The sequence below is a fragment of the Electrona antarctica genome (genome assembly GCF_951216825.1).
Source record: "Electrona antarctica genome assembly, chromosome: 11".
NCBI lineage: Eukaryota > Metazoa > Chordata > Actinopteri > Myctophiformes > Myctophidae > Electrona > Electrona antarctica.
The window spans coordinates 43,414,179-43,434,618 of record NC_136792.1 but is presented as its reverse complement, the minus strand read 5'-3'; the positions used below and the strand labels follow the sequence as shown (position 1 = coordinate 43,434,618).

The 20,440-nt window shown below is 44.8% G+C and overlaps 1 protein-coding gene across 19 annotated transcripts in view; it reads right to left on the bottom strand.

Moving 5' to 3' along the window:
• The window catches only part of kirrel3b (kirre like nephrin family adhesion molecule 3b), a 310,341-nt gene extending 290,296 nt beyond the window's left edge, over nucleotides 1–20,045 (bottom strand). For all 19 annotated transcript variants that reach the window (XM_079513465.1, XM_079513476.1, XM_079513477.1 and 16 more), the window contains exon 1: nucleotides 19,493–20,045. In XM_079513465.1, the coding sequence (XP_079369591.1) occupies nucleotides 19,493–19,910 (418 nt within the window). In that variant the 5' untranslated portion in view covers nucleotides 19,911–20,045. The remainder of the gene's footprint in view (nucleotides 1–19,492) is intronic.
• Between the last annotated feature and the right edge of the window lie 395 nt (nucleotides 20,046–20,440).

The following is a 20,440-nucleotide window of genomic DNA, read 5'->3' as shown; positions in this document are numbered from 1 at the left end:
TCAGGTGGACTTTCGTGAAATGGAGCTACGATCACGACCGGGTAATTCTTCAAAGGTTAGTGAAAAACTCCCGCAGTGAAGCTATGTTGACGCTCGAAAACGTCTGCGCTGTATGTGTTAATACTTTTCCACCACCGTCCACTACTAATTTAATGCGGTATGCGGAGGCCATCAAACTGGGCAGATCGCTTCTTGGGGACGTTTTAAACAAAAGGGTTGTTAATAATTCACGCCCCAATAGACCTGGGGAAAAGTTTGAAGGGCACCCCATCAGATTTGCACGGAGTAGAGTGTGGGTTTGGTGACACCTCTGTATGTCCCACCGTGTGCTGCCGTGGTCAACCTTTAGATGCCCTTCTCAATTTTTTATGTCCTGCCATGACAGTGTCATCACGGAGCGCTGGGCTGCATGGTGGCGTGCACCGTTCCCCACCATTGAGATGGCAGGGTGCAGCCAAACGTAAGCTAAAAGTCACACATAAGGGCATTAAAGGAAGAGAAACACACTTATTATCCTACTACTCTGCTGCTGAATGCAAACAGGATTGAGTCCAATGTCAATGAAAAACCAATGAGAGAAGCATTTTAAACCGTGCAAGTCAAGCTGTTAAGAGTCAGATAGTCAAACAATGCGAAGTAATACAATTTGCATACAGGGAAAGCGGGGAATAATCACATTTATACTCGCTTGCGCAAACACACGCACGCACACACGTGCACACACACACACACACACACACACACACACACACACACACACACACACACACACACACACACACACACACACACACACACACACACACACACACACACACACACACACACACACACACACACACACACACACACACACACACACACACACACACACACACACACACACACAACTGGCAGCGAGGATTAGGGCTGCTAGCCTCTGATATATTGTAATTTCTGACAAGAATCCCCTTCCTTTTAAGTTTTTTGCTTCGTATTCCAAGCAGGAGATATGTTTTTTTTTGTTTTTGTGTGTGTGGTGATGTTCTTAATCAGGTCAATGTACAGTAGATAACCTTCCCCTTGAGTAAGGCTTCCCCTAAACTTATAGAGAGTCGCAGTCCATGACGATGCCAGGCCCAGGAAATAATTCCCAATGCATTTTTCCCATAGACATTTCAAAAAGTATTTATTTAAAGACCTTTTAAGCGTCGTACGAAGCCAACTCGAGTCGTGACAAATCATGACAACAAAGTGAACAAACACAATATTTTGGACCAAACAAATAATTACAAAGAAGAAAAACAACAAAAAAGGTGCCGTTCTTTTCTACTTTCTAATTCTTTGTTTGGCCCAAAACATTGTGTTTATTGTCATGATTTGTCACGACAAGAGTTGGCTTTGTCCGCGGCGTAAACGTCTTTAAATAAATACTTTTTGAAAAGTCTATGAGGAAAATGAACGGGGATTTCTTTTCCGGGTCTCTCGAGGGGGCAGGACTGCGACGCTCTATAGGGCAGGGGTGTCCAAAGTGCGGCCCACGGGCCAAATGCGGTAGAAGATAGCAGGAAGAATTGTATGCGGCCCGCGGCTTCCTCAACGGCTCGCCCAACAGTATGGGACATTTTTACTTTGAAGTGTTTTATTCACCGGTGCATTTCCCAGAGTATAATTTCGTCAGGATTCCTTGTACCTTGTTGTCTCATTCTGAAGGGGTCATAGAAAGGCTATTTTATTTAATTTATTACCTTGCACGTCTGGTTACATTTGGTAATGTAGTTGGGCCCTTGGGTGTTTTCATATTTTCTAATACGGCCCCCTTTGAAAAAAAGTTTGGACGCCCCTGTATAGGGAAAGCCTAAAGCATCGCATGCAGTAAACACGTTTACTGCATTCTCAGCTGTTGGAACTAATAATAATAATAATTAGTTGAGAAATAGCTTTTCAAAAACACACACACTGTGTTCAATTGTGTTCACCTGGATGAGAGGGAAACGGAATGTCATCCCTCTATATGTCTGACATATATTGGTAAATGGTGCATTTATATAGCGCCTTTATCCAAGGCGTTTTACATAGATTGTGCATTACATTCACCCATTCACACACACATTCATACACCAATTGCGGCGGAAGCCATGCCAGGTACCAACCAGCACATCGGGAGCAATTTGGGGTTCAGTGTCTTGCCCAAGGACACTTCGACATGTAGACAGGAGGAGCCGGGATTCGAACCGCCGACCCATGGATCATTGTACGACCTGCTCTACCTCTTGAGCCACAGTCCCCCCTGGTGTGACATATAGAGAAACCTTGAAACCTTGAACCTTGAATTGCATGATGTTAAAAATTGGACTTGTATGGCATGAACAGATGACAAATGCTCAAAGTGGAGCTTCCTCTCAGCGTTAATGTATCCCTTCGTAACTCAAAGAGTACAGAATGGTGTATGGCAGCATTATCTTTATATTACTTTGCAGTTCGTCAGTGAAATAACATACTCTATTGTATTGTGCTTATCTTTTTGTTACCCCACTTGTTCATTGCCTTCCGGGCTCGCTCTGTGCACTTTACTCGCCGCCACAGAGCGGCCTGCTTAGATACACACATAATAGTCGTTTTGTCACAAGAGCATTACGGCCATCACAGACCCTGAACTGTCACGGACAGTCACTCAGCAGCGCTTTCTGCGGAAGTATACCTCACAAATCTCTGCAAGGCTGCCACTATACTGTTCCTAGCAAAACGCATGGGCATGACAATGATGAAATGGCCCCTAAATTGCAGGGAACTGAAAGCATGGGGTGCTCTAAAGGGAGAGATACACCTGTGATGATGACACTGCTTAGCAAACTGAATGGGGTGAGTGGTTATTGGTCCATTTCTTCTGCTCTTTAGAAAGAAGATGAGTTGACCACTGTGGGATCGACCCGAGCCATTCAGTGGTCTCCAACTGTGTATCTCTAATATGGACACATTACTGCCGAGGGGTGTAATGACCCGTCCTTCCTGGCCTCTCTCTCTCTGTGTGTGTGTGTGTGTGTGTGTGTGTGTGTGTGTGTGTGTGTGTGTGTGTGTGTGTGTGTGTGTGTGTGTAACAACATATTTTCAGATGGGGATCCACGGCCAAATACAGTGTGAGTGAGTGAGTGTAAAGTTAACTTTGTTAAATGTATCAAAAATATGTTTAAAATAAATCCAATTTCATATTTCAATAAAATGTAGGAAAAGTATTAAAATGAATAATGACTGTTAAGGGCTTGAACCTAGTTGCATCCGGTGCCACACAATAAAATCATAATCGTTGCTGCACATAATCACATAATCGTAAACAGCACATAATTGTTGCTGTCAGGCAGAAAACTCTTAACTGCATATTAGTAACTTTTTGTGTTTTATTTTATTTTATTATATATATTCTTCCCCCTGTAAATGAATGCCCTACTTGATCATACTACAGCGTCACACAAAATAATCAAAAGTAGTAGACTTGCAAGTTTGAATTAAATGTTGCAGCGCGGAACAAAATTTGAATCCTGAAAAGTAACCGTTTTGGACATACTGTATGAGTTTTCCACCCGACGGAGATGTCTGCTATTTCTGGGGTGCGACACCAGCACGCAATTACGCAATGAACCCAGCCTTAAGATCATTAATGTTATAACTAAAAAAACATTGCATGGATGCACCTGGGACGTATCCTCAGTGATGTATCCTGAGGTCAACAGGGTTTCGGGTCTCTCAACATCATACCCCTCACTCAGGCGACCCAGCCGGGAGTGATCAAGTCCCGACTTACGTCCCAGTAACTACCCTCAATCAGTCCCACTAGGGAAAAACCAGGGGCACACAATCCGTTGGAACTACTCCAGAACTACTCTGCCAGGGCTGGGAGGTACACTTCTGGCGCATGGATGTTAAATACATATTTTAAATCGAATTAGAATTGTTCGTACAAATAGTGGTCCAGAGCTAAAAAAATGACAATAAAAAGTCCCGGACATAGACTGACGGTAGGCTTTTAAAGGGATCGCACCACTCATCTGTCATTAGGCAGACCTCTAGTAACATTATCACTTTAGATGGCTTTTAAGGGCTCTCTTCCCCTCACACTAATCCAATCTGTGACGTGAAGTCTGTTCATCATGCATGGGCCACGCTCCGCGGGCATTTGTCTCTGCACTCTTCGTTTAGCCGATTCATGCTTTGTCGTACGGCCATTACATCGCAGAGCGCGGTTCCGATCCACAAGGGCTTGTGGATCAGCTATGTTCGCCGAGTACCGCACTATGAGCTTGTAGAGCTACTATTTTTGAAAATCTGTGCACATTTTTGAATATACATTATTTCACAGCGAACGCTTTTAACTCGAATATTTTCTTCTGGGGGGGTCCCTGGAACAACATATTTTAAAATGGGGGTCAATGGCGGGCAATTACATAAACATTTTGGGGTTCTTGACATGAAACAGTTTGAGAACCACTGATATTCAGGAAACCGCCATGATTTAGAAGGTTTGTGTTGAAGTTCTTCTAGTATTATCAGATCTTTGTATGTTTTCATTTATTTTTTTGTATTTGATTATATCAAGCTAAACAAGGTGGAGCACAGCATAGGGCCCGGGGGCCGGAAACCTCACCACGGGGGTCGTGCAGGGGTGGGGCATTGTTAAGTCAGCTCGTCTCTCTCATTGGCCAGTGGCCAAGGGAACGTGGTGAACTGCAATGACTCCCTGTACCCGGGCCCTCTGTGATTTGCGCTAACGTCCCCTAGGGGACTGAGCAATGACTAGTGTCAGTTCTACCGGGAGGGCAGCCAGACCGAAGAGCCTTGCCAACGGAGCTGTAAGCATGGCAAATCATTAACCCCTACCCTCCCAAATGCCCTCCCCAAATGTGCAAATACATATCTTATTTTCTGTTCTTTTTCAGCGCCTGGGCCAACATGGGAAATAAATGTGCAACGACATTGAGATAGTACTCAAACTTAGAATTATCCTTTTCTTCTAAGTGTGAAGACAAGGATCTCTCCAACCCTTTGAATCATCAGTGTGAGAATTGGAGTGGCTGGTGAAAATCATTTACACATTAATTCACAATGTTTATTTTTTTATTTTTTGTTTCCTTTTAGGCATGCCTGAAGAACGTCTTTTGACCGCAATGTTGAATAATAAAGTGTTCATATTGCGAGTGAATTGTGTACTTTCTGTGCATTTTCTGAATACGTTGATCCCCGCCTACGAACCTGTCTCTGAAATGATCAGGTATGCATAAGACTTTGTTTCTTAGTTTGTTCTTTTGACAGCTACTCGATACTTCACCAGCCAGCATTTGAAAGGCGACGGCCACAGTTGTACGACGGTGTAGTAAGCTTCAGTGTGATAGTGGTGGTGTGTCACGATGCGACTCAGGAGATGTAGGACCCAAATGCAGAACAGACTGGTCAAAGGCAGGAGGTCAAATGCAGAGGGATTTATTCACCCAAAACTCAGGATAACATAGAATACACATATGACTGGAAACACTACAGAACACCATAACAACATCTAAGATCTGGCAGGGGACACAAGGAACTGAGGGTTTAAGTAGACACAGGATAACAATACACAGGTGAACAGACCTAACAATCAACACAGGGATTGGCTGGGAGACTAACAGGACACAGGTGGAGAAAACTAGTAATCACAGGGAGGTGAGACAAGACAGGAAACAGTAACAAGAGAAAACAGGAAACACTAGGACATCACTACATAATAAAAGTGTGCAACAGACTGATATCGTGACATGGTGGTGGTGTGTGTGTGGAGGGGAGTGGTGAGATATATCAGGGGGATTATCTACCATATAGCTGATCCTGCTTTTGACACCACATTATTACTGCATTAAAAGACAGCCTGGTCCCCGATAGAACAGCGTGTAACTACCAGGCGTAGCATATTAAAGACACATCAAAAGCATTTATTTCTGATCAATATGGCAGTGTCCTGCTGTGGTACAGTCTGAGGATCAATAGAAAACCACATTTATAGGATGTTATAGGTCATCAAGACCGTGCCGTCAGGGCTCATACACAGAAGTGCATTTTCTTTTTTACTCTGACCGTACTGGGTCCATTTTGGAATGAAAACTGTGGATTTATTTGTACTGTGTATATCTGTAAGCATGCTCAGCTTCGGTGGCACCGCTTAATTGCAGAATCGCAAATTGGTGACAGAAGGGCACGGGGAGTCTGTGTATGTGTGTGTGTGTGTGTGTGTGTGTGTTATGTGGCTGTGTGTGCCTAAAGACTAAAAGAATGAGCCTGGTAAACAGCTCCATACGGACACATGCAGAGCCATAGAGCCCCCTAACACTAAACTAGTTTCGTGGACCAATGTTGTTGACGCTCCCCCATCTGACAGGTTTCCCAGGCCCAGTGTCAAATGCTCCTGCGTTTCCGCGAAACAAATGCACGCTAATTAGAATTGGTGGAAGCTGGCACGGTGCCAATGTCAGCATAGCTAGAATGAGGGTTTTGTGTGGGTTGGGGGGGGGAGGGCAGGGGGAATGTGCAGGACGCGGTTGGCTCCAGAGCTAACATTGTGATTCTGACTACTGATTGGGCCTCCCACCCCCCCTCAAATGCCTAATTGTCTTAGCAGGGACAAGCAGGTGGCTGGAAGCCTCTATACTTGGCGACTGGTGTTAAAAAAAAAAAAAAAAACGTGAGCGGTGTCAACACAAGGGCAGCCGTGGGAAGCACGTCAATGTGGCCCTTTTCTTTTCTTTTACTCATTTCCAAAGCCTCGTCGATTGGGGGAAAAAACTTTTTTTTTAGTTCGGATCAAAAGAAAGTTTGCAATAGCTGTTGTGTCTGATACGCTCTGCTGAATAAAACATGCTTTGGTATCAGCCAGATCAAATGGCCCTTCAAGAGGGAAAGCCATGCCTCTTACACTGTAGCAACGCTGTCTGGGTTCACAAACGGCTATAGGGAACGGTTCTCCTTCCATCCCTCACACCACTGCTCCCCCAAAATGACATGTATTTGGCTGCGGACCACCCAATCCCTTCCATCTAAAAATGTGTAAGTAAAAAATATATATATTATGGTTAAAGCGCTCAAAATGATTATGACACTACTGTATATTAACTAATTTTGCACGAGTCGTAATGTAAGGAGGGTACACACACACAGGCAGTGGCCCTGCGGGGTGTTCCTCAAATTGACACTATCTATTTGCTGTTGTTTTACAAACCCCTTGCAAGGTATAGTCGTAATGTCAGGTAGAAAGGCACACGTATACATGCTTGTCCACAGGTGAGGAGCATCTCTCTCACCAGATTCTCCCCTTGCACAAGTTAAAAGGCTGATTTGCATTTATATTGCCACCGCAGGGCTAGCAGCCGTAATTGGTGTGGCACACCGTAAGCAACCCATTCCCACTCCCCCCAACACACACGAACGCACGCATGAACGCTGCATGAACGCACGCACGGACGCACGCACGCACGCACGCACAACAAGCACACGCACACACTTTTGACAATGCTCAAGACTGCACGCACACACTCAAGACGGGAACGCCGTAATCATCAGATCACCATCCCAATTCCTCATGTGCCAACCATGCCCAAACGCTGAATGCATCTTCTAAGCCCAGTGGTTCCCAGGCGTTTTAGCACAAGACCCGAAAGCCAGATTTGATGTCTAGCCAGGACTGAAAACTATAGTGAAAGTAGCTGCTGATCTACAAGGTCACAACGTTGTGTCACGTTGTGTGACACGACGTCGGGGCACTTTTTTTGAAGATCCTTTGAAGTAATTATGATTGAAAACAAAATGGACAAAAACAAAAGGGAAAAAAAGAGAGAAGAAAGGCTCCCGGAGAATAGATTTCAAGGTGCTGCTAACTATACAAAGCACTCAACAGCCAAGGCTCTGCACACATAACAGACTTTCTATCACCGTACACTCCATCCAGAACACTGAGATCCTCCACAGCAGGTTTACTTGACACAAAAGGAACAAAAAAATAAAAAGAAACCACCAAAGAAAATAGGAGAGGCCACATTCTCTTCATGCACCAAAGTTATGGAACACAATTCCTCAGGAAATCAGAGAGGTCAACTCCATCTCTCAACATCTTTAAACAAAAACACACCTGTTTAGATTGGCCTTTTCCGGGCCAAGTTTGAATCTTTTCTCATTTTATCCTTTTACTGTGTTTGAAATGTTTTTGTATGCTGTGCTGTCCTCTCATGTCTTGTAAGTAAAGTAAAGTAAAATAACAATGTGTCATGTGCAGTTGGCTCGATAGTTTACCGAATAACACAAAGAGCATAGTTACACGGCATTCTATCAGCAGCACTTGGCCGTGAAGGCTGGCATGTGATTTACCCAAGGTTAAAACTGCAGATCTGAACAGATATAACTGCTACCGAGGAGGAGACAAATGAGCTGAGAAGTTGGAAAGTTTCAGCCCTAGACAGAAGAAAATAGCACTGATTCTTATGTCTTTAAGATGGGGGTCTGCGGCCAAACACATATAATTATGGGGGTCCGACTCCTAAGTTTGAGAACTATTGATCTAGAAGGCATTTGTAGAATCAGCCTTTGAATATATATTCTTTCACAGCGAGCGTTTTTAAATATTTGCTTCTGGGGGGGTCCCTGGAACAACATATTTTCAGATGGGGATCCGTGGTCAAATACAGATAATTCCATGGGTCCTTGACATGAAAAAGTTTAAGCACTGTCCAGTGCACCACTGACAATTTTCTTTCAGAAAACTGTCAAGATTTGGAAGACATTTTGTAAAATCTGATCTTAATGGGTTAAAGGAGCATTCAGTGATTTGGGTGATTTGGAAAAATACCCGGTCCACCCGGTAACAAGATGTGCACATGCACACGCTCTACAGTGGGGGAAGTACAACAATCCAACAGCATGTGCACCAAGGCCCGCCACACTCGATCATGATTGGAGGAAGGCCCCTCTCATCCTGATTGGATGAAGGCTTTGCCACCCAAAGCCCAAACCAAAACTAGGGTTTTTTTGACCCCAGTGGCTAACTGGGGACAGGGAGTAACTCCTTATATGGTCAGCACACTTTATAGTAGGGAGGATTATCCAGAAAATAAGAAAAATAAGTGATATTTGAATTAAGTGAAATCACTGAATATACCTTTAATGGGTTAATGCCAGCTAAATACCGTCTGGACACTATTTGGATAGGTGTATAATCAATGGGGCCAGTATGTTGAGATGTGCTCAGAGGAATAGCCTGTAATGTAAACAGGAGTCTATCTCCTGCTCTACATTCTACGTCTATTCTATACACAATAATTCAAACACTCAAACACACAGCACCCAGCTGTCAGTTATCAAAGTTATCACATGAAAAGAAGAGGGATGTTATCCCCCTGCCGAAAGTGGAGTCTTAGTAGGTTTACAGTGATGTATTGCTGCTTCATGGGAAAGATAACAATGTCCACAACAAGCAAGGTATTTGACAGCCATTCCTATGAAATGGGATTCTGATGATACAATATTGTTACTGAGTATAACCTCAAAGCACAATGTTGACTCTGTCTTGATAAAAGCTAGTACTTTTGCTACAGTGATGTCGCAGAGCAACATTTTGGCAACATAAATGTATTAAATTAACATCCTTTACAGTTTTAACCTGCCCTGAAGTACCACTTTCTGTTCTGAAAACGTACAAATCCAAGCAGAGCTTCTAAACGTCTCTGTATACAGTAACAAAACCCAAGCATCCACATCTTGACGCAATAGAGACAACAGTGGTGATGGAGAAACACAATGACACTGGGTATTTACTTTAAATATTGGTATTTTCCCCGAAGCCCAGCTGTGCCACCACGTCTCTCTCTGAGGAGAAAATGCGTGATGCATCTCGCCACTACTGTATTTAAAACACCCCCACAACAAGACACGCACGTGTGCACACGTACACACACACACACCCCGCAAGCTCGCAAGCACTTCGCCACCGCCTATATGTCTCAGCCGCTGCTGCTGCTGTGAGGGCGGTATGAAGACAAGGCTGTTGTTTCCTGTTCTTTCAGCAGCAATTTGGACAGATCCCAAAATCTGTCCAATCCCCCCCTCACTCAATCCACGGACTCTGTTCTTTGCAGAGCGTGGGAGTCCTACTAGTAGTAGCCGGCGCTAGGACTACTACTAGTAGGACAGGGTTATAACTTATAACATAACCTCACAAAAACTATGCCTAAACCTAACCCTAACCTGACAAAAACTATGCCTAAACCTCACCCTAACCTGACAAAAACTATGCCTAAACCTAACCCGACAAAAACTATGCCTAAACCTCACCCTAACCTGACAAAAACTATGCCTAAACCTAACCCTAACCTGACAAAAACTATGACTAAACCTCACCCTAACCTGACAAAAACTATGCCTAAACCTCACCCTAACCTGACAAAAACTATGCCTAAACTGCCTAAAACTGCCTAAAACAAGCGCCCCATCGACTCCCAGGCTCAGCAAAAAAGGTAGTCCCCTCCATCCACACGAAACATTTTCAGATGTGGGTCCGCGAACCAAACACATACCAATTTAGGGGTCCTTGACACAAAATAAAACGTTTGAGAACCTAGTCGCTCACAGTCCTCCTTTCTCCCCAGGGGTGGCGTGCGTGTCAGAGGGAGGGAGATGGCGGTCTGATAAACAGTAAACAGAGAGGGGGGGGCCTTCCTTCCTCCTCAGGTGACCCAGTGATCACAACAGCATCTGGTTGAATTACTTAACTTTGCCGCCCCGGCAGACATGTAATCTGGGATAATGCCTTTTCGCAAAGTGAGTGCTCCAATCTGGATGAATTTATCCCCTAGGAATGAGATTCAACAGCAATGTCTGGGGGGGGGGGAGCGAGGGAGGGAGGGAACGGTCGGTTTATCAGTGGGCGTTGTTGTAAATGGGGCGCGCTGCATGGGGCTGAGCGCATTAATGAAGCCCGCAGTGAACAGGATTGTTGTTGCCCGCTTTTTCCGAGAATAAACCACACTGATCATTTCTCTCTGCAGGCTGCTATCTGTGGACATGACTCTGACTGACGTAAGTGATGGAGACGACCCGATGGAAGGAATAAACAGTCCACCAGATGAGAATCTCATCTGTTTCCTGACAGTTTTCCTTCAGTTCCTTCCACGTTGTTTCCTTCCTTCCTCTCGGTGCTGCATCTCATCATCATGAGATGCAGCACCGAGATAAGGATGAGACAGGATTTGATGAAAGAAACGGAAAGTGAGAGACCAAACACCACGGAATGATTTGACATGATTATGAATAATCATAATAATTATTCTCTCTCTCTCTCTCTCTCTCACAATTTATTATTAATATAAAAATCATGTAATCCATATTTTACTTATCCATTTTTGAATGATTTATCTATTTAATTTAATTAGCCGATTTAAATTGACATGGTATCGTCACTGCCAGCACTGATTTTCTTTTTCTTTTTTTAAATAAGAAATAACTGACATGGATAAAAAACTAAATAAACTCACCGCATCCAGCCGTCAAAACAAATCGGTATCTCATAATATTTATTCATGTGTTAACTCTTATTACCATAAATATCCAACCGGGGACACGGGCTTGGGAAGAGATTAACGGCAGGGTTTCATCTAGCATGGCACAGAAATGAGCAGGGGTCAAATCATCCGAGGTGACTTAACCCATTTTTGGCGGGAACCCCTTTTGGTGTTAGCATTATGTTATGCTTTAGCTATTGAAAAATAGCAGATCTACAAGCTCATAGCGCGCCACCGAGTGGCGCGCTACGAGCTTGTAGGTCTGCTAGTTTTGAAAAATCGAAGAACGACTGACATAGAAACATAGCTTTTTCAGAAAACTGTCAGGATGTAGAATACATTTTTAGAATCTGATCGCAGGTCAAAATGGGTTAAGCTGCAGGGATGATGGAACAGCGCAATGCAAACAAACAGCAGCGGGAAACAACAAACCATATGGTTGTTGTCACTCAACCACATGCAGCAGAGTGACATCATCATCCACTGACCATTCATTCATGTGTCTGTTGGTGCAATAACCCAAGGAGACCGGAAGCGGGTTGGAGTCTATTATTTACACATCTTCTGGACCACATGGGCAGCCCGGGGCCACGTGCGGCCCCCACCTGCACTTAATGTGGCCCGCAGGCTAATATCAGAATACTGATATATTATTGATTTCAGCTGTTACAATTCCAAACATGCAAACATGACTTGCTTGTATTAAAATGTTGTCTTTTTTTATGTACAACATTTAGTTCATAACGTTACTTAACTATAACTAAATGCATTTCTATCAAAAATAGAAAAAGAAAATCAGGATTAATATTCAAATATAGCAAAAATAGCTGATATACAAGCTCAAAACTCGTCGCAGTGCGATGCGTTTTGACTGAGTTTAAACATCGACTATTTTTGTACCGACATAAATATGCAATGTGGCCCTCTGGAGTGAGTGTGGAAATGTAGTGGCCCTCTCCATCTTCAAGGTTGCCCACCCCTGTTCTGGACCATTCTTTAGCCCGACGTTTATTGAATTAAATATGATTTGGACCCAATTGTCACAAGCCACACAATCCTCCCATCATTCTGACATTAACATGTTTTGTTTTTCAGAGACAAAACAGGTTGAAAATCTACATTGCCATCGAGTCTCGACATTTATTTTCCGAGCAACACACTCTCGCGAGATCTAGCGCCAGTTTAAACATATAAGACGTGTGCGAGATCTGGCGTCAGACGTCGTCCACTTAGGAGGCCATTTTGTGTAGCCTTTTGCCCCTAGTGGCGAAACGTGACTTTGCAAGTTGGGCTATTTTCCTAGGCATCCTTGGCACAACCCTACAAGGGTTAATGGTACCTAGCCAATTATGAAGACCTTTGCAGGAGCCAGTATTGTAAATACCACTTCAGACTAAAACCCCTCAAAGTGGCTCAGCTGCAGCATACCTGAAGCAATGAATATACATACTGTAGTCTCACAGGTTACATGTCGAAATATATAGCTCCGTAACCATTCCAAACGGAGCTAATCGAAATACAGTGGGCTGTAGGCTGCTACTCACATATAGTTGTGCCTGCTGAATGGGACACGACAGCTTCGGGATTCGGGAAAGTTGATTAAGTAGTGTCGTCATTTTTCAGTTCAAGTGGTAAAGTTAATGCGGGCATGTGTCCAAACTCCAGTCAGTGTGGATGCTGGATGGAGCTGTTGTGTTTCGCTTAGTGTTGTTGTGGTTCCATTTCCAATGCCACCTTTACTCCATCTATCTTGCTTTGAAAGCTTCTGTGGTACTTTTATGTCTTGTTTTGACTGTTCAAAGAATCAAAACTCAACTTTACCAGGCGACTGCAGAGCTAAAACTGTTCACAGCAACACCGTTGAACTACATTTTACACTGGTTAAAATTTTACAGGGAAAGGAGAGGTTGCACAAACTCGTAGTCCCGATGCCAAAACACTTTTTATATTACCAACGTTTCGACAAACAGGTTGTCTTCTTCAGGGTATTTACACTGGTTAATATTGACAGGAAATGTAGTCTTAGTCTCGGTAACTTAACAGCGTGTGTTTGTGGGAGAGAGAGAGAGCCAGAGAGAGAGAGAGCGGCCGCCCCAATGTGACGGCTTCTGTTGCTTCAGCTATAATCGCCACACCTGGCAGGAGCAAACACTAAAACCATGGAGCTTGTAGATCGGCTATTTTTGAAACAAATATTTGAACTACAAAGAGCTTGTATTGGGGTCCCTGGCAGAAAATGTATTTGCTTGACATGAAAATGTTTGAGAACCACTGGTGTAGGCTGCTGAAAACCCTTCTAACCCACTAGGCTAATGCAGCTGCTGTTAATTGGGCACAATTTGTGAGTGAAATGGAGCTCATGTAAACATAAAAGGGGAAACTATTGGTTTTAGTGTTCCGTTTCAATGGAAGGGGGTCAATTCATTACAATTGACGTATTATTTTAATAATCCATGTGTTAGACAGCAGTATAATGTGTTAGGGTTATAAATAACTATGTGCAATAATGAGATTGAAAATTGGCCAATGTCATTTGTGGATGATTAGTGTTGTTGAAATGTAATAGCGTTTCATATGAATTATTATTATTTATTTCCTTTGTAGTGGAAAGGGACTAATTTATTTTCCGTTGGTGAAACATCAACACATCTAAACATGACATTTAATTATGTTTTTCTTCTTTTTTTTGTAGGAAATTACATGTCAAAGCATGCCTAATTCCATAGAAAGTGGATTTGAAGTTGTCAGGCAGTAACTGACAGTAGTGTCGAAAAACGTAAAGCCTAACCACTTAGCATGCATATAGGCTATTCCTGGGGAAAGAAAATCCCCAAACACAGCAGATCTAATCTCACAACACGTCATGTCGCGACACGTACTGTACGTTTATTTGGGCAAAGATATTTTGGTGTAGACAAGCGTTCCAAGGTCTGCATTACTAATAAGAATAGAGAGTTTACCCATTTTGGGCGGGAACCCCTTTTGGTGTTAGCATTATGTTATGCTTTAGCTATTGAAAAATAGCAGATCTACAAGCTCATAGCGCGCCACCGAGTAGCAAGCTACGAACATAGAAACATAGCTTTTTCAGAAAACTGTCTTTTTCAAACAGACATTTTTAGAATCTGATCTCAGGTCTTCTCCAGCAATAAATGTGAGATGAGAGAGAGAGGTAGAACTGCAAGAGAAGATACTGTATAGAAGTGTACCGGCCGGGCAGGCGGCAGATATTTAAGGCAGTGGTTCTTAACATGGGGTCCTTCCATGAGGAGTTAGGGTTCTGTAACCCTAAATTACAAAACAAATAGTCCATATTTGGTTCCATTTTGTACACTCTGTGTTAAATGAACACCAAGGACTTTGCAGTGTCGATGGGGATTCCCAGAGATCTTTCTTGAAACTGGGGGTCCTTGAAACGAACCAAGTTTGAGCGAGCCACTGACTGATTTAAAGGATATGTTGAGAATTCATTCCCGTGCAGCACTGCCCCTAGTGAACAAGCCCGAGTCCAACAGGAGAACACAACCAACATTTATTTTTCTCTCCTCTCCCTCTCCCCTTTACTGTGAATATACGAATAGAAATACCCTGCTGGACAGTTTGCATTTCAATTATTACAAGGTGTCAGGGGAATGAGGGGATAGTGGTGACACAGTGCAAGAAAGAAAAGAGGGAAAAGGAGAGAGAAAGAGAGAGAGAGAGAGACAAAGTCAGTCCATGAGGCTGCACAGTGGCTTTGTGTGGATCTCTTTTTTTTTTGTCGGCACGAGACCGGCACATCCAGTACAAGACTCTATTCTTAAACTGCTCCCCCCCCCCACCCCCCATCTCCACCGGGACAGCACACTCTCAGATATTCCAACACCATTTCCCTGACAGTGGCTAGGGTGCTCAATCACGCAGCATCTTGTAAAGAGGGGGGAGGGTGGGGGGGGGGGCAGAGACAAAAAGAGAGGGACATGGGGGCAGACACAGAGAGAGAGAGAGAGAGAGAGAGAGAGAGAGATTTGATTTTAAAAGGTCCTTTATTGCGCACTGCCGGGTAATACAGGTCAAAACCAGGATCTTAACTACATGCCAGTCTTACAGTATATAATCACAAAAATAAAAAATAAATCACAGGAGCAACACCATCCTTTAAAGAAAAGATCAAAAGGTGAATAGTGAGAGACAGAGAGAGAGAGAGAGAGAGCGAGAGAGAGAGACCGAGAGACAGAACGACAGAAAGAGTACACAGACAGCTCCGGCCCCATTTATTTTTTTATTGCACTCGCCGAGTTAAACGGAGCACTCAGGATTTTGCGTGGTACACAGTGCGTGCAGTAGGAGGAGGAGAGCGGGAAAAGGAGATGAAGAGGCCGAGAGGAAGATAGTGAGTGCATGGGGCTGGATGGAGATGGGAGAGAGAGGGGGGAGAGAGAGGGGGGAGTGAGGGGGGCAAAGAGAGAGAAAGAGGGAGACACAGAGAGAGATAGAGAGAGAGGGGGGAGAAGGGGACAGAGAGAGAGAGAGAGGGGGGGGGGGGGGACAGAGAGAGAGAGAGAGAGAGAGAGAGAGAGAGAGAGCAGGAGGAGTCCAGGGAGACATGACGGGGTTGTGGACTGCTTCGGCCTGAGGTGACTCTGTTCAGTGATGTTTGGTGGGGACTTTTGACTGAGATCCTGGCGACATCTGTCAGCAGCACAAACGGGTGACTGACTGGGAGAGAAAAGGTGCCCTAGATACAGGCAACAGTACAACCATTTTATACAACGATTTGCTCTCCCTCCCTCTCTCTCTCTCTCTGATTTAAGAGAAGAATAGCACAGTGGCCTACACTTGCTGGCTGACTCTTTCATTTTGTTCTCAACTGCTGAAGAAGAAAATGAAACACAACACATACAATACATTACCAGATACAGTGCCACTATTCCCCCCCCCCCCCCCACACACACACACACACACACACACACACACACACACACTCTCTCTCTCTCCCTCCCTCCCTCTCGCTCCCTCTCTCTCCCTCTCTATCCATTCCTTGGTGTCTCTGTCTCACACCGGATAGCTATATTGTGGCCGTAGTCCCTGCCATATCCCAGCGGTTCATAAAAACACAAAAAAACACAAGATTATTGTTTTCTCTCCGTTGGCTTTCTGCTGACACCGGACACGGCACTATAAACAGAGCTGTAATTTGTACAACAAGACTTAGCTACGGGGGACCACTTTTTCCCCCCAGAGGCAGGCGCGAAAAGCGAAGGCAGGGGTTGTTATCTCCTGTTTACCTGGCAGAGGATATTGCAATATTTTATATTATGGAAATAATAACCAACTCTTGCAGAAATGTGCAGCAATCTCCTCTGACCCATTGGTATACTATCTGAGATTTGGTGTTATAGTTGTTGGAGTTTTTTTTCCCCTGCACGTAACTCCGACCGTGACTGCTAGTGGAAGATGTTCATACTGTATGCATGACTATGTACATGGATATTGGATGTTAAAGTCTAAGCTTTTGAATTTATTTTATTTATTTATTTAGTACGGTTGAGGGCGGTTACCAATCTCCAGACACGGGGGAAATGGAATGACATTTATTTTTCACAGTTCAGTGAGGTAAATAACATGCAACGCTGACTGGCAATGCAGATGCTATGAACTTTATAGATGCTTTAACCCATTCTGGGCGGAAACCCCTTTTGGTGTTTAGCTATTGAAAAATAGCAGATCTACAAGCTCATAGCGCGCCAACGAGTGGCGCGCTACGAGCTTGTAGGTCTGCTATTTTTGAATATCTTTCAGAGCCAACGTTTTTAACTCAAATCTTTGCTTCTGAGGGGTTCCTGGAATAACATATTTTCAGATGGGGGTCGGTGGCCAATTACATAGCATTTTTGGAGTCCTTCACTGAAATATTGAGCACCACTGATACAGAAACATGAGGTATTTCAGAAAACTGTCAGAATTTAGAAGACTTATTTTTTTTTAATTTCGACGTCAGGCCTAAATGGGTTAAGATAGTGTGGGTGAGCTGGAAGAGGATTGTGATTGCCGGTATATATACACACTTGTGCAGCACAGTGTGAGCAAATTTCATAAAATGAAATAAATGTGGAGGTATACAACACGTACGCCGGGCCCTATTTTGCCCGTGTCTGTAAAAATCGCCCCCATAACGACGATCACAACCAGCAGTGGAACAGTCTACCACTCCCTGAGCTGCCATCCACTCAGAGTAGTCCACTTACAGAATGGGATGGAACTGTTTGTGTCAACATCCCAGGACACCCACTTCCACAGTCATAAAAACAGAATCCTGCAGATACTAAAAAAAAAGAAAAAAAGAAAAGAAAATGACAGGCTCTCTCGATGTGATCTATGTGCCCCTAAAGCTTGGCCGCGCCGCTGAGAGCCATATTAGAAGCTTCATCACCCGGCAGACACATTCAAATTAGTGCTCGTGGCCGTGTGTGTCCAGATATGATTGTGTGCTCAGTGCTGTAACAATAGCCGTAATATACTGTTTGAAAACACACGCAGGAATATAAATGAACGGATAAATGAAAAGAACGCGAAAACACATTATAGGAGCTGGCCGTGTTGTGATCGTTGGTGTATAATGATTGATGCATTTTTAAACATCTCTCCCCTGGCTGTTGACACGAGATCACCATGTGGCACGGCACGAGAGAAAACAACAACGTTGTTTACCGGCTTCTGTTTTGTTCTGTTTGTGGTGGATGTGTTGCAACCGCACAGCTATCAATTTCATCATTGATGGGACTCAAGATTGGAATGGATTCCTTTCGTCCTCTTTCCTTCGTCGTCAGAAGAACAAAAGGTTACAACACCCATGGGGAGATGAGCGCAAAAGCAGTCATGCATGCACGCACACACGCGCACACACACACACACACACAAGCGCACGCACATGCACACAGACAGAGCATTCTTTCACAGTCCTGCTTTAGCATCACCCCCGTGATTGGGTCAAACTTTGAAAAGAGGCTGAGCCGGTGACCCTGACCTTCCATGGGATACACTGGGTGTGTGTGTGTGTGGGAGGGGGGGGGGGGGGGGGTGTCAGTGGTTGGGATGGGGGGAGTGCGGGAGGGTGGAGGGGGTTTTGGGGGTACACGGGGGACTGTCTGTCTGGCACACTCGGCAGGTCCGTCTGTATCAGACAGCCCCCCGTGGAGACTTTATGCTCATCGTTGCTTCTGCACGCTTTTTACACCTTCACCCACTTCTTCCATTGTTTTCCAAAAGACAACCATCTGGTGGCAAGCTGGGGAAACCACTCGCCCGTCCTCATTCTGTCCACAGACAACAACACGCCGTCTTATAGGAATAAAAATAACAACACGCATTGATGAAGGAAATCATGGTGGTGCCCTTCTATTCTGGCCGGGATGATTTTAAAGAACTCCTCAATACTACCCCCCCTTTAACTACCCCCCTTCACTGAATTGAAGGGGCATTTTCACAGTGTCAAAACAATGTAACTTGGACTGTGGGGTAAGAAGCCTTTCAGAGAGAGACAGAGTGTGTGTGTGTGTGTGTGTGTGTGTGTGTGTGTGTGTGTGTGTGTGTGTGTGCGCATGCGCGTGCGCGCGTGCGTGCGTGCATGTCCAGGCTGAATGGGAGGTATTTAACTAGCCTGACATGGCGTATAAAAGCCGTGATAAACTACTGAATCAGAAAAGTGCCGGGCGGGGGCACCGTACCACTGACAGCCCAGGCAGCCCCTATAGGACCACGGCACAGACTTGATCTAATTACTCTCCTCCTTTCACGCCTGGCACTTAACATGGCACACAGGAGCGATACCATACAAAGAAAAATACATAGGGCAAGCTTAGATGTCTCACAGCAAGAGACAAATACAGAGGGACATTTTGCCACCGGCCACAACCACTTAGCAATCAGGGGCACAGACACAGCACACAGGGCATCGATAGATTACTCACCACGTCCGGAGAACCACAACAGGAGCAGAAGAACCCAGGGGATCATGACTGGGGAGCGGAGAGGGCAAAACAAAATAAATCTGAAGAACTGTGGGGGCAAGTGTGAAATCGAAGTTGGCAGGCACGCACGGCGCACACACGCAGAGGCAGAAAAGACGATACAGTGCGCTTCTGTGCAGTCTGGGGACCGATGCTGGAGAGGAGTCCCACAGTAGTGTCCTTTTTCTTTTTCTTCTTCTTCTTCTTCTTCTGTCCTCTTATGCCTCTTCTCCTCCTCCTCTTCTTCTCTCTCTTTCTCAGTCACCTGCTCTCTTCTTGACCGTCGCTCTTCAGAGTTTGCCGTTGATGATGAGTTAGCAGTGCCGTCTCGCCGAGTCTCTGTGTTGTCGTTGTCTGTCAGCTGCGACTCTGCGAGCATCCACAGGCTCACTCCGTCTCTGCAGCTCCGCACGCTCTCTCTCGCTCTCTCTCTCTCTCTCTCTCTCGCTCTCGCACTCTCTCTCACTGCCCTTCCATTCTCAATCTCAGTGTCTCCAGTCTCCACTCTCCACACGCCCCCTCCCTCCCGCGCGCACTCGCTCTCTCTCTATCTCTCTCGTTTGCTCTACCATTCACACAGCCAACAGAGAGGCAAGGAAGTTGCTCCAGACTCCTCCCCCATTCCACCCCCCAAACTCTCTCTCTCTCTCTCTCTCTCTCTCTCTCTCTCTCTCTCTCTCTCTCTCTCTCTCTCTCTCTCTCTCTCTCTCTCTCTCTCTCTCTCTCTCTCACAGCCTGGCAGTCTGGGTGGCTGAGGCTGTGCGCCTGGGAAGCTTGGTCTACGCTCTGGGAACCAGAGCTGCCACAGGAGGACTGAGAGGCTGCAGCTCCAATTAGAATGAGAAGAGAGGAGCGTCTTGCATGGTCTAGTATGGGCTACAAATAAAACACAGATGTTCGAGAGAGAGA